We start from the raw sequence: 15,366 nt of genomic DNA on the forward strand, positions 1-15,366 counted from the left end.
CATTGTTATGGTTTTACTTTTGAACATTTAATTTTCGGTTATTTTCATCCATCATTTTTTTAATATATAACAACTTTCATCATCTTTACGTCTTACAGTTATATAAAATTTAGAGCATTAATATAGTTATTGTTTATATTTTTATATATTTTATTATTTTTTAACATTTTCTTTTATTGTTATTGTTACATATTTACAGTTGTTTTTTTAAAGTTTGATTTGAATATTTGATTGGGTTCAAAACTTTATCGTGTAAAAACGAGTTTGATTTTTAAAAAACCTACTGTAAAGGGTGTATCTTCTACAGTAATATTTTTCTTCTACATTATATGGTGACAAAACTCAAAAGGGGCTTCACCTTCAATAGTAATGGCTATGGCTGCTGCAAGTATAAACAGAAAGAAAAAAGGGTATGGATATGGATGGGCGATTTCAGCTGGACTTAATGCCGCATTTGCCGCTATTTCTGCCAAATTCATCACCCCACATGTAATTTTTTTATTTTATCAATTATTTTTTCTATACTCACCGATGATAATACTTTGATCCAACCCCACAAAACTTTATTTCACTAATTTAATTTTATCACTTCTTATCTACAGTATATATTCTTGGATCTATATGCATATAATTATGAGATCATCAATTTCCCTTAATTTTTAGGACAATCTTAGTAGCAGTGGCCATTAGCAAAATCATATATTTACTTCTAATGGAAACATAGACCGAAAGACAGACTTATTGCCAAAAACAATAAACTCGGTCGGATTACTTTTCGGTATGTTTGGCCCAAAGTAGCTGGAGTTCGTACTTTTCGGTATGTTTGGCCCAAAGTAGGACAATCTTAGTAGCTGCTGATTGATATTTTTTCTTCTTCTTTGAACAGCTTGTAAGGTATGGGATGGTTGTTATATTCAATGTAGTGATGTGGGGATGCTACGTGAATAGCCTAAAAGTGCTCTCATCTTTGCAAGCTACAGTGACCAACTTCGCAACCAACTTTCTTTCTTCCGGTTTAGCTGGATTTTTCCTCTTCGAGGAACCATTGCCACTCAAGGTAAATGTAATGTAATCATGTATCATGTTGTGCAAATTTTATCTACTTATATTTCTCTTTCTTAAACACACATTAGTTTTGCTCTTCAAATGATGTTGCTAATATCTTATGCTGGGCATCATGTTAACCCTGTTTGTATTGAATCCAAACATGTTCGTTCATACCTAACTCAAAGGTTATGGCACTTTATGAGTCAATTTTAATTGTGAAACTTTTGCTCCGTATATGCTTTAGACGAACATGATAGCGACTTTGGTTTCAGGTTTGAACTATAGTCTCTGTCTTGCTGTTACAATAAGAACAAGATGCTTACCCTGTCATATAAAAAACACATCATTCTCTCGATAAGATGCCCCTTGCGCTTGACCGCTTTTCTTAATCTATAAAGATTGGAAGTCCGAAGTTGATTGTTTAGGTTGGTCATCCGTTTTATTAATTATACCCAATGATGTCCCGAGCCTGTTATGATACTCTCTCTTGAAACCAGCTGGTTTGGTAATGTTGTGGACATGTCGGTTATAAGGATGATGTTACAAATCGCCACATCAGAAAATGAGCTACTATGGTGCTTCTTTTTTCTTTTTGATCTGGACTAGTCTCGCAGTTTTACATAAGAAATGAGTCATTAGGTGATCAAGTCATCAGATTAACCAATCTAATATCTAAGAAACTATAACTATTAACACGGGGCATCATAGTGTAGAACTAGATTTAAGTCCCGTGTATACACACGAAAGAACATTATTTATAATGTTAAAACATTTTTATATGTTTTATAGTATATGTGATAATGTTATATACTTATATTTTTAGGTGAAAATCGTGCTTAAAAATTCTATATGTTTTATATGTAATAAAACATCTTTTTTGGTTTATTATGTAGGCAAAGTCAATTTTTTGTAAATTGAGGTTTCCCATTGGTCGATTGGCTTTTAGGACAATTGTGTTTTATTAATATTAAGATTAAGATTACCATAACGGACCACAAAGCTTGTCATTGTTGTCATCACAAACCAACTTGTTTTCCTCACAAACACACGATGGTATTGTTTTGCTAGATTCATATATTTCAAGTGCAGCTGAATATGTGCATTTTCTTTTCATCTGAGAGTGTTCTACTGAATAGTTGCGCGGCTATGTGCTTACGGCCTCTACGATAAGCAACCAAAGCTTCTTTGTTGTTCACAACTCGAGTGGATCAACCTTATGAGTAACTATAGTTAGATTCTATTGGTTTTAATCTTTTCATGGGAGCGTAGATGGATTTTTAAAAGTTATAAGTTGGAGTTTGTGTAGTTGAAGGTTCGCCTTAAACTTCACATTCCTGAATGAAGTTTCAAAGGCATGGAGTAGAGGTGGCAGTCTTCGCCATAATATATACGGATGGTACAATGCGGGGTTATGTGTCTTCTCTAAAAACTTACGTGTCATGCGGATCGAAAGTCCCACCTAGTGTACTTTTTATGCATTAACCCCTGAATCATTTTGTTCAAAAGTTAGATGATTCTTACGATAATAAAACCTTTTTAATAATATCTGACTCACTAATCAACAGACTATTGTTTTGGATCACTTGAACCAACCCATTTCGTCCTAAACTTGTTTGGTCTTCACCCAACCTGCATGACCCGCCTACTTTGCCGCTGCTTGCATGGATAATTGTAGGACAGCATTCATAACTAGCCGTACATAAATAACCATTAGCTTATTCTAGCTATCAAATATGACATCTCTATATTTTATTGATTCACATCTTATTTTGCATGTAATAGGGCCAACTCTTCTAGTTGCTCTTCTACTTGTGCCTCTAACCATACTATGCTACCCTGATAAAAGGTCGAATTCAGCAGGTTGATTGTCTAGGTCTTCCAACAACTAGTTATATACTATGCTTAGCATACACATTGCTGGAAGCATATAATGATGTATGATACTCTGATTTAGAATGGTAAACTGGCATTTGTGAGTGGATCTGTTATCCGTCACAACATGAGTCTTCTGAAATTTGGAACTACATAGTACACACACAGTAGAGGTGGCCACTGAGACTTGTTTAGGTTTCCTAGTTGATTCAGATATGTTGTAACGGATCAAATGGGGAAAAAGTTTAGGTTTAAAGGAAGTACAGTAGGTCAAATGGTTTGAAAGTTGCACAAAATGTAACCTATTAATTCACTTTCCTCAAAAGATCATTTTATTATTTTAATAATATATATTTTGCAAATATATTTAGTACTTAACACATACTATCTGTAAATATATTTATTTGTTCGATAAAAAGGGCTTTGCATCACCTAACTGATCCATCTTGCTTCGACTTGTTGAAAATTTCCCTGGTATTACTCCCCACGTCCCTACCTACCTGAACTGCTTAGTGTATGCATTGCTGGAACCATATAGAGATGCCTGATTTATAATGGGTTATTGGTATTCGTGAGTGGATCTGTCGTAAAACAGCTGATTTGAACTACACACATAGAATTGAAGGTAGCACCTTAGATTAATTTTGATATAATTTAGTTGCCTAGGATATGTTGTAACAGTTCAAAGAGGCTCGTAGGTAAATAGGGAACGTGTAAAATGGATTAAAACTTGAAAGTTGCTGCAAATGTATTATCAGTGCATACTACCAAATGATTCAGTTTATATAAAAAGTCATATTATAGTTGTGTTACTAAATCTTTCTAATCACATTTTAATTCCTGTAGTTGTATTTGTAAATAATTTGATAAATGTTGGACAAACCGTGTGTTGTGTTAACTAACTGGCCCATCTTGTTTCAACCTGTATCATAATTATCCCATTTTGACTCTTTACCCTACCCACCTGACCTACCTATTTTCCCATCTCTATATCAAAGCCAAGCTCAAAGATACAATTCTTTGCATCAAACAACAATTACGAATGCTCATTTATGCATTAATATCTGTTACATTAGTCGCATATCTGATATGAAGCTTATCACAGTGGTTTGCAGGCGCTCTGCTCATTGTAGCTGGTGTATTTGTACTTAGTAGGTCAAGTATAGACGACAAAACAAGAACTGACTAGAAGCTTTCACTGCCTTCTACCTTTTTCCAGGATCTTTATTCACAGAGGATCAAATGCAAGTTACCAGAAATCTAGTGCATTTTGACAATTATAGGGTCCCGTTTTTGCAGGTGCATAGATGAAAGCTGAGTGAATGTGATGTTAGATGATGGTATTTTGGCACCTTTTTTAGAGGGTTACAGGTCTTTTTTTTATACGCGAATGTTTCTTGTAAGGAACTCTTTTCATTTGGCTTCTTTCGCTCATTCCAATTTCTATACATTTATCAATTATTAAAGTAGATTTGAGCAGATTGTTAGGTAGTTGTTGACTTTCTCATTTGGTCAAAACATGTTTTATGTAGTTGCTTCACTCTGCCCAATTCCAGAAAACTAAATTTCCATCCCTTATTGTATGTTTACTGGGCCTTGTGTAGTTGGAAAGTAAATTATAGGGTTTTTTTTTATAGAAATGGTACCTGATGTTTGCTATATATTACTGGTTTCATACCTAACATTTTATTTCCACTCGGACAATACCAAACGTTTTAAAAACCCCACTCGCATCATACCTGGACCAAACGGACGTGTAAAGGCCGTCAAAACCCATGTGAGGGGTATTCTTGTAATTTTGCATGTATATTCATCAGATCCACTCCTCTTTTATACCCCACATAACTAAAATCTTCCCCCAAAAATTGTGTGCGGCTTTTTCTTTCTCCCCAAATAGTTTGGGTTTTTTTCACCCTAATTCCCAAACTAATTCACACCCTAATTCCCAAATTAACTCAAATGGTTATCTGTTGGTGTGGAAGAAAAGCAGTCCTTCGTACTTCTACATCCGTAACAACATTATCATTTTCAACTATAACATCCTCATCAACCTCACCAGACTCTCTCTCAGATTCACTGTCCACAATAGAAGCCTTCAACTTACCTTCACCAGGTTCTACAGTATATCTCCTAGTATTGTTTTTGGTCCTTTTAGGCTGGTTAATTTTACTAGGCTCATGTGTAACATATATGTTAACTACTTTACATTCACGATGCAGAAGCTTAGTCATACAGTTTATATCAAGATCACATTGTAGAGAAACCAGTCCTAAACCCAAATCACAATGAGGTGTTTGATATTGAAAAGATTTAATAGTATTCAAAGCATACCCCATCTCTTTTAAGATTGTGTTCATTTCAATTACTGAGAAGCAATCCCTATCAACATAATCTACATATGTAGTTTTACCTTGATAATACGACCTCCTATCACCATCATTTTTGAACAGACCCCTATGGTGAACCTTGATAGAGAATATGCCAGGGTTCTCATCTATATTAGAACCAAACAAAAAACAATTAATAAATTACTATATTATTCAACAAAATAGATTAAATTTCGATAAATTAAAATTACTTAATATATTCATCAAAATACATATTAAAAATTCTGAATATATGCTTAACAAATCACCTGTATTAATTAGGGTTCTTACCGTATATAGTGTCAAGATCATAATCTTCATCTTCCTTCGATCGGATTTTCCAACCCATTTTTGTGGTTGGAATCGTAATTGGGGATTTGGGTTTAGGTTAGAAAGTAGTTTAGGTATGAAATGAGGAATTAATCGATAAATTGGGTATAAGAGGAGTGGATCTGATGAATATACGTGCGAAATTACAAGAATACCCCTTACGTGACTCGCACGCGGGGGGTTTTGACAGCCTTTAAATGTCTGTTTGGTCCAGGTATGGTGCGAGTGGGGTTTTTAAAACGTTGGGTATGATCCGAGTGGAAATAAAACTTCAGGAAACCAGTAATATATAAAAAACGTCAGATACCATTTCAGTAAAAAACCATAAATTATAACATAAATGCAAGTGTCATCACAGCTCAAAGGGTATCATCTTTAGAACTACTATAGGCCTCTGCCAACCCTCAGCTCTTCCTGCCCTTTCTTACTGCCGCATTAGCTTTCTCTCGCTTAAATCACCTTTTCCTCACTCACTACCGACCCTACCTCTTCCTCAACTTTTATTTATTCTTATTTTATATTTAACAAAATAATATAATTACCAAAGAAACCCTAAGCTTTCATTATTATATTCGGTTTGTGGGGCCCGTTTTACTGATGACCGTTGCTCAATTAAAAAATTTTTTTTCCAAATTTTGAAAATAGTGGCTAGTAGGTATTTTTGTTTTGTTTTTTTTATACCCCTATTTAAACTCAACTTAACACAGACATTTCAAATCACAACAACTTCTTTCAACTCATTTTTATCTTCTTCAAACCATTCAATTTCGATATGTAGACACGAAGGTGGTCTGAATCTGAAGATTTTTTTGTTATCTAGGTGTTGGATATAAGGATGTGAAATGGTTAACCCAAGCCAAAAAACTTGGACCGACATACCTGAAAGCTTCAACATGAACACGACTGAAGGTGTACGGATCAAATCTCAACTACTAGGTCACTTCAACAAAATTCGCAATGAATGTAAGCAGTTTGAGGCAATCTATACGAGGCTGAATGCACAGAGGATGACCTTATCTGATGAGTTGCTGTATGCGACGACGCATCAGGAGTACCACGAGAATTATGGGAGGGGCTTCCGCTACGAGCAGTGCTTCAGGGAGCTTATGACGGTTACTTTTAATTAAGTCTGTTTTCGTATTTTAATTAAGTGGGTTCTAGTATTTTAATTAAGTGTGTTCTATGTATTGTATTGCCTACTTTGACGGGGTATTTGTTTTAGCTTTTAAATTTATAAAAATGTTGTACAAGTAATTATCTCAAAACACATACTCACGGGCAGAGAACCCAATCAGATGTAGTATAGTTAAGTGATAAGTTACATGATCGTTCGCAGGGACGCGTTGCTTTACCTGATCTAGTAATATGTGTAATTCTAGCGGTTGTGGGGTTGTCAAGATTTCCTATTAAACTAATTAAAAATACTGAAAAGTAAATAGAAGCCGCAACTGCTTATTCAACGAGAGGCTTAGTCTGAAAATAGTTTGAAATAGCAAATAACAGTAATTAAGTTAAATACTTGTTTGACATCTCAGATTTCATGGTACGGCCAAATATCATTCTACCTACTTGGTAGACTGTTGGAAACTAAATTACGGCTCAGATTCTCGTTAGATTCACTTTGTCTAAATAACTAGTATTGTTGCTAGACTCACACTACTCTATAAACAAATTCTCGTTAGATTCATTGTTTAAGCATTAATGACCTAAAGTTTGTGCTACTAGTTCATCTTTAAGTTACCCGACTCTTAAGCCATGACCAGATAATAATTATCTCCGGTGACCACAGTGCTCGTTTCCAAGTCAAAGGACCGTGTCTGACATTGTTAAGCATCATGTTCTATGCATCCTAATTACTACGGTTCTGGATCCCTCGGTTACAAGTGAATCACCTTTTACAAATAGTTATAAACTGACTAGCGTTTTCCATCCTTATGTATTAATCATAGTATATGATTATAGACCGATCATTAGAATTAAATCAATACATGCATATATAGAACCAATATTAATATGAAGAACTATTAAAACATGGATCTACAATAAACAGTAAAGCACACTCCAACAAATCTAACAAATAAAGTAAAATAAAAAACGTCTACATGATCACATTGATCCAAACAAGTATTCAGCCTACTAGCCTGACATTATTAAAGGAATAACAATGTCTGAAAAGATGAAAGACATTGTTTACCAACTTAAAGTAAAGTAAAGGAGTAAATCTAGGTTGAGGATGAAGATCGGAAGGTGTTTGAAGTTCCAAAACCTCCTTGGAATCTGCAAAGTTGACCTAGAGTTGAATATGAGCGGCTAGGGCTGCTGAATCGACTCTCTCTTAGGGTTTTAAGGGTTACTTTGACTTAAATAGTGTTCAAAGTCGGTTGCTGATCTGGGCCGCCCAGCGGCGCTGGGACTGGGCCATCGGCGTTGGCAGCAGCTGCTGCTTCTCGTACTTCTTCGTTTGGCTCCCGAATCACATCATTGTGTCTTGTAACTTCATAGGCCTTCATCTTGAGTAACTTGATGCCATTTACTCTCACTCGCATCTCCCGTGAACCTGCGTAAACATACAATTCATTAAGTACTGATAGTTACGGAATATTAACTCATTTAAGACATAGAAATGAGGCTTTTCGATAGGGTTTTTTTAATCAGAAAATGGAAGCTCATCATTCTGCATCTCATAAACTACTTTGTCAGTTATGATCAAATGCTCTGAGGTGGTAACTGCACAAGTTGTTCCAGAGCAACTTGGATCTTGTCTATCTTTCCCTGCAAATAAGTAAGTATTGACACTCAAGTTCAGTGTAATACCCGGTTTGCATATAACGGATTTGTTCTCGACACCATTGCATCTTCACACTTAGTTTTCGCATAACTGCAACAAGTTCCTCTTTAAACAATTGGTGGTTAAGGATATCAACCATGATACTGTCCTCCACTTGATCGACAAACATTGGTGGTCTTTGGTTTGGGACATTTGACGAAGAAGCCATTTCAGATGTATAAAAGTTTGTGTTTTGATCTCAAATCTTTGATAAAGAGTGAGTATTTATGGGTAGACTACAAAGACGTTCCTCCAACGTTCAAAATTCAAAAAAGTTACACAATTAGTCCCTCCAACGTTCGAATTCAAATTATTTACACTTTCAATCCCTCAAACGGCTACAAATTCAAAAACATTTACACATTCAGTCTCTGAACGGCTAGGTTGGATGTCACTCTATAAATACCAACCTAGAGCACAATTCAGTTTCAACACAATTCAGTTTCATCACCATTCCAATTTTCATTCTCTTACAAATCCATTCACTCTTTCTAACCAAATGGCGTCATCATCATCAAAAAAGAATGTTCCCCGACCTCGTCTAACCGAAGATGAGATGAAAACACGAATCATAGCTGATATCAAAGAGGACACCTTCCATCAAATTGATCTCTCTGGGTTTATGGGTTACCTACGGGAGAAAAGGCGACAATGCGATCAAGAGGTTGAGGCAATACAAGCACCAGACTACAAGGTCTCGAAGCACGAAAAGACATATTCATTGTTTCTGCAGGATGAGATCAAGAAGGTAAAGAGGGTGGTCGATGATGTTTTTAAGGCGGGTCACACGTTGGGTGACCAATGCACTTGGGCCAAATCGTACCACGACAATTGCGAGGAAGACAAAACTACGTGGGAAGTCAAATGCCCGCAATACGACAAGTGGTGGCTCGACGAAAGCGCTTACCGTGGCATAGGCTAAATGTCAATAAAAGATGATGAAGAGTAATCGTAGCTAACGGTGTCGTGTTTTTATCTTATCTTGTCTTTCTAATTATGTGTTGTCTTTTAAGTAATGTAATGTGTTTGTTTAATAATAGAATGTGTTTGTTTAGTTTGATAATGGTAGTTTAAATAAGGTGGGTTTTTCTTATAGCTGTTAAGAAATATTTAAAAAAAAAAAAAGAAGCCAAAAGTCAAATCCAACCCCACAATCACTCTTCCTCACTCGGCGGTGGGGGGAAGAGTTGGTCTAGGAAGAGCTCACGCCGAGCACGCTGCCAACCCAGGAAGAGCACAAAGGTGCCACATCGAGCTTTTACGCCGAGCGTTGGCACCGGCCTTATGCATTTCATGTCTTATGGTATGGTTACTGTCGGGTTTTTGTCAATCAAGGGGAAATGTACGCAAAATTGATATTGTAAGACAAACGTTACGAGTATAAGACCATGAAAAAAACAAGATTTTGCGTAATTGGTACACAATTACACATGACATGACATGACATGTGTACATCTACCCTTGTTCATGTTCATAACAATGTTTCTTTTTTTTTGGTTTCAAACTAGTTTTGCAAAAGTTATTAAATAAAACCAGATATACAAGTTAGCGGTGAAAATTGTTAGAAAGACATATCATATAAATGATGAGTTTTAGGCATTACAAACTAATTTGAACTTTTAAGGGAGCATGCAACCTAAAACAGGATCTATGTTTTCACTATCGAACCTATATTTATGAATATAAAATAAGAACCCTAATATTCTAGTAAATAATCTAAACTTACTAAAGAAAATAAATAAATAAGATTACATACCTTTTAGTTGTTATAGTAAACAACTAAAATTATCCCTCCGAATCTCTTGGAAGCAAGCACCACAAATGTCATGCCTCTAATGGAATCACACCCGGCGACTCAAAAAAAATAACTAAGTGTGGATGAACTATAGAAGAGTTCTTCCAAGAGGAGAAAGAAACATAATTTAATAAAGCTATTTTCCTTCTTAATCACCTCAAAAATGAGAAGAAAACTTTTGAGACAAAAAACAAAATTTCCCCTTCTAATCCTTTCCACTCCTCCCCTCTCCACATTTAAAATAATAATTAAGAATGCATCTTATATATTTCCCCTCTCCCCTCCTTTCCTTTTCACTTTTAAATAAACTAAACAATACATTATAAAAGAGCTTCCTAAATTAATTTTTAAAAAAGTCCTCAGTCTTAAATGAAAAACCACTTTTTATTAAGACCACTAGATTGTTTTGATTACATCACTTTCTAATTTTAGATTAGTACAAACTATTAATAATAATAATAACTAATAATAACTATAAGTAAACTAAATAATAATAATATTAACTTATTTACACCATTTTATTTATCCCCTTTCACAATCTCCCAATAACTATAAAAAAGCCTCCTAAATTCTTTTATAAAAAAATCATCCCACCTTAGATGAAAAGAAAGAATAAATTAGAGCCCTTGGATTGTTTTGTTGACATCATTTTCCTTTTATAAATTTCTATTAAATGACATTTATATTTCCTTTCATTAAATTACATACCTTATAATTAAAAAGATAAATAACTAAAACAATAAATTTAAACTTTCATTAAGTTTTGTGAAAAACTAATCAAGGGGTCTGGTAATAAAAAACGTATGTCAAGGAGTTTATTTGAGTTTTATTAAATTTAATCAACTATAAGGAAAAAATGCTATAGGAGGTCACCCATTTATCAAGGTTTTTTTTTTTTTTCTAAATTTTCAGGAAATCTGTTTATTAAAATTTTCTTATAAGCCATAAAAGTTTTATTTTTGTAACATTTTACTAATTTCGATTGAAAATTACATCAATGTTGTCAAATTGTAAAAGTGTCTCTATTTTTTAAAAAAAAATTTAAAATCTTAAAAAAATACAATTCAAATGTATACTCTATATCGTCTCTATTTTAAAGTATCAAGTTGACAAAAAAAAAGTTGATTAAAGATATATAAGGTGATACTCATTTTAGTTTCAATCCATGTTATTATGAATTTGTAAAACAATGACATTTTTATATTTTAAGTAATATTTTTTAATTTTTTCAGAATCGATATAAAGGAAACATATTATATATTTGAGCGGCGTATAAGTAAAATTTATATGGGAAAATTGCTCGATATAAAGGAAACATATTATATATTCGATATACTGTAATTATGTTGTTATATAGTTAGCTAATTGAGTACTCCACCGATTTGGTGGTGGTCGACCGTTGTCAATAAAGTAACTTTTCTAAAAATAAAAATAAAAATAAAATATATATTTACTTTACATTTTTCATATATTACGTAAAAAGTAAAAAAACAACGATTCGCTATATATATTACGTATAGTAAATTGAAAATAGTGTTGCAAATAGAAGCGGTGGTCATTACCTTGCCTTTTTTTTTTTTTTTTTTTTTTTTATCTTTGGTCACTGGTTCAAATCCCATGAATGGGATATTTTTTCGGCCTGGTCCAAATAACCAAAAGCAAAACTAACCCTAACCAAATCAAATTTTCTTTCAATTACAAACGCATAAAAAATTTAATTCTCACCTGTATTAAATTTCGTTTTCAAACTGATTTTGATCTTCAACAAGGCTACCGATTCAATCGAAAATAGAAGGGGTTTTTTTATGTTTTAATTTATAGATATAGGTTATAGGTTACTTATTGATTTTGTTGTTTTTGAAATATTCTCATATTAATTGATTGTGTTTTCGGATTATCAGCCAATTATATCCAAGGTTAATGACCAGCTATCTTTTTCTCTCATGTCATTCCTCAAGAGGTAATCACTGCTTTTGATATTTTTAAAAATTGTTCATCTAAATTGATGTTGCCAAAATTTATGATAAAACCTAATGGTAACTGATTTGCAATGATTGAATTTTTTTAAATTATAATTGTGGACAACAGCTGCTCAATAGCAAGTTCAGACATAACACAAAATTTAGACAATAGACATGAAGATAGGTAATAACGTAAAACATTAGATTATTAATAGATACTACAGTGCCAAGTATTTAGCAATGACGCTGATGAGTAAGTCTATGTAACTCTTTGGAACAAGATTGCACATGCCATATTAGTTTCGGAGGCAATAGAAAAGTAGAGCAACCAGTAGCAATCACCATTTGTTAATGTGTACATCAATTTGTTAGCTATAAAGTTTTTTATTTATATTACTCCATATGTGATAGTCGCAAATAGTGAATAAGGCACGCTCTTTCTTTGGTTACAGTCCTGGTAAATATTTACCAAGTTCTGTGATAAAATGACTTGTATCTCAGTGATAGTTTTTGTTTATAAGTGTCTAATGTGTTTTACCACTTACCAGTAAACATTTGACTCCTAAGAGAGTCAACTATTCAATATGTATGCTTAATATGATTGAAATGTTAGACAGACCAAATTTGCACTTCTGGAATTTATGAATCGTAGTATAAGCCATTTGATGTATCAATTTGAATAAAGGCCATTTAGGGAGTTGCAAAAAAGGACCTAGCCAGTGTTGCTTCAGTATAAGTCAAAAAGTGATTTTCTAGGTCCCAATTGGTCTATATGATATGAGCATACGATCTGCACTTTTAGAGATTTGATTTGTATTATGGAGTCATGAATACACTTTAAACTAATAGTGCCATATCTACTTAAAGTTGAAATAAACAGTTATTAATAATGTATACCAGGAAGGCAAAGACAAAAAGTTCTAAACTAATGGTTGTGTAAATCTTAACATTTGATTTTGTGTTACAGAATACTTCATAAGAGCAGAGAAATAGACTTTACAATTCCACACATAGCTTCCGTTGACAAGTTTAAATGTAAAAATAATCCAAATTTGTAAAGTTTCTTTCAAAAATGAAGAACTCTAACACCACATTTTATAATGGTAATACATCTCTCATTGTTACGTTTTAGTTTGTATGTAACGTCGTCTATGAATACTTTTTAGGGTGTTGGAATACAAGCAATAGTACAAGGTTTAAAGATTAGCGATTTTTGGATCCAATAATAGAATCGGGGAAATGTTACCAAATGAGAATACGTGGAGCACTGCAGCATCCTCAATAATCTCAGGTAATTTATACAAGTAGCCATAGTCAGCACTTAACAAGCAAACTCAGTTTCTGTCCAGTGATAAATAATTTCCACATCAAAGTTAACCTTCGGTCTACTTCAACCCATTTGTTCCATCTAAGGAGTTTCCTTTTTTAGTTAATGATTATGTTCTTTTCAAAAAAAAAAGTTAAGGATTATGTTGATATGAAGAATGAAATGATATTGCAGTGAGTAGTCATCACCACCCTTTTACCAGTATCATAGGAATTGTAACACAATTAATGAAACTTTCCTTTAACTTGCATAGGATGTTACTTGATGCGTACCAAACAGCTTACTTTGTACTTATGATTTCTAATATGATTTATATATGCAACAAGTCAATGATTTTAATGATTTATCATTATATATATGAGTCATGCATCCTCAGTCATTATTTAGTGTGCCAAACCATTAAGTGGACGACTTTTTTATTATAGCTGCATAAAGCAGTATGAAGAAACGTTCTACAACTGCACACTTTCATCATATTTGATATTCCCTTTAGCATTTTACATCAAACTAATCCAATTTGTCGAGTCACTGAACTTTGTGTGTACTTCCTATAAGTGATGAACTATACAGAAATGTAACTTAAATAATATACAGGTTGGTAAACCAAAGAAAGTCAAAGTTCAAGCAGCAGCAGCAAAAAAGCCCTCCGAGTTTCTCAGTTTATGACAACAAATATCTTCACATCATCTAGCTCCAAGTCTATAAAAATCACAAGGGAAGACATTCACATGCAATGCCACAGTTTTAGAAATCATCCCCTTTTCTGAAGTAAATTTTGTACGCTTGAAGAATAGCTACCCGATTACCGATTACCAAACCTTGGAACAAACCGATGCCGCCCATCGGGCGGCATGAACCTCCCTAGTTATAAAATGTTATAGCAAAATTAAGTTATAAAACATCTTTAACAAAAACCATTTTCCAATAATAATATCTTGTCAGCATAACTACATATATGTAGTTTAGTTTACATTATCATCATATAAAGATATAACATACATATCCTACTAAGCATTATATAAAGGTCGATATAGAACTTTTAGTGAATAATAATATCAAATAAATTTCAACATATTTTTTCTATAACTGCTAATTATGTTATTGTAAAAGCTTAGTATGTTTATCCCGCGTAATACGCGAGAAAATAATCTAGTTAAATCATCACAATAACATATCAATCAATTTTCTTTATCATTTTAAATTCTTAATCACAAACATTCTGATTTTAATTTATTTCTCATAAGTTCTCCAAATCATCATCTTGTTTTTTAATCTATTTTGGATTCATCAGGTTTCCAATAACTTAAGAACATTTAAATTAACATTTATATATTCTATTAAATTTTGAAATTTATAATTATTTAACTAATAATTATTTTTTAAACCTTGACTTTAACCTCAATGACATTATCTCTTAATATACTAATTAATATAATAAAAGATGAAATGATACTAATAAAATCAATGGTCAGGATTTAAAATTTAACCTTTAATTATAATCTTAATGTTTAGAATGAAGTTGTTATAACTAGAAATCTTAATGTTTAGAATGAAGTTGTTATAACTAGAAAAAATCTTCATCCTATATTAATATTAATTGTTATATATATGTTAATTTTTCTTTTGACCTATCTTCTAACTTAACTTTTATTTTTGGAGTATTAGATTGGGCTTCATGCTAATTTAGTTTTAAGTATGCATATCATCATATGTTATATAGTTGAAGAATAAATAAGGACGAATTTTGTTATAGGCAGTAATGAATGGAGTTAAAAAAGGTAATAAAAAATAATGTGTAAAAAGATGAAAGGAGACATGATGGTGATAATTTTTTTGCATAA

At 32.9% G+C, this 15,366-nt stretch overlaps 1 protein-coding gene and 1 long non-coding RNA gene across 2 annotated transcripts; both read left to right on the plus strand.

The window, feature by feature from the left end:
- Window positions 1–347: 347 nt before the first annotated feature.
- On the plus strand, window positions 348–4,385 carry LOC122608258. Its single transcript, XM_043781343.1, has 3 exons — window positions 348–489; window positions 887–1,057; window positions 4,025–4,385. Exons 1-3 carry the CDS (start codon window positions 370–372, stop codon window positions 4,106–4,108), a joined length of 375 nt encoding a protein of 124 aa, XP_043637278.1. The 5' UTR covers window positions 348–369; the 3' UTR covers window positions 4,109–4,385.
- Window positions 4,386–11,890: 7,505 nt separating this feature from the next.
- LOC122608703 lies at window positions 11,891–14,469 on the plus strand. The gene is made up of 3 exons (XR_006325292.1): window positions 11,891–12,197; window positions 13,365–13,489; window positions 14,120–14,469. It is a non-coding gene; the product is annotated as an uncharacterized LOC122608703 (long non-coding RNA).
- Window positions 14,470–15,366: the final 897 nt, after the last annotated feature.

This window comes from Erigeron canadensis, chromosome 7 (genome assembly GCF_010389155.1).
Source record: "Erigeron canadensis isolate Cc75 chromosome 7, C_canadensis_v1, whole genome shotgun sequence".
NCBI classification, from domain to species: Eukaryota; Viridiplantae; Streptophyta; class Magnoliopsida; order Asterales; family Asteraceae; genus Erigeron; species Erigeron canadensis.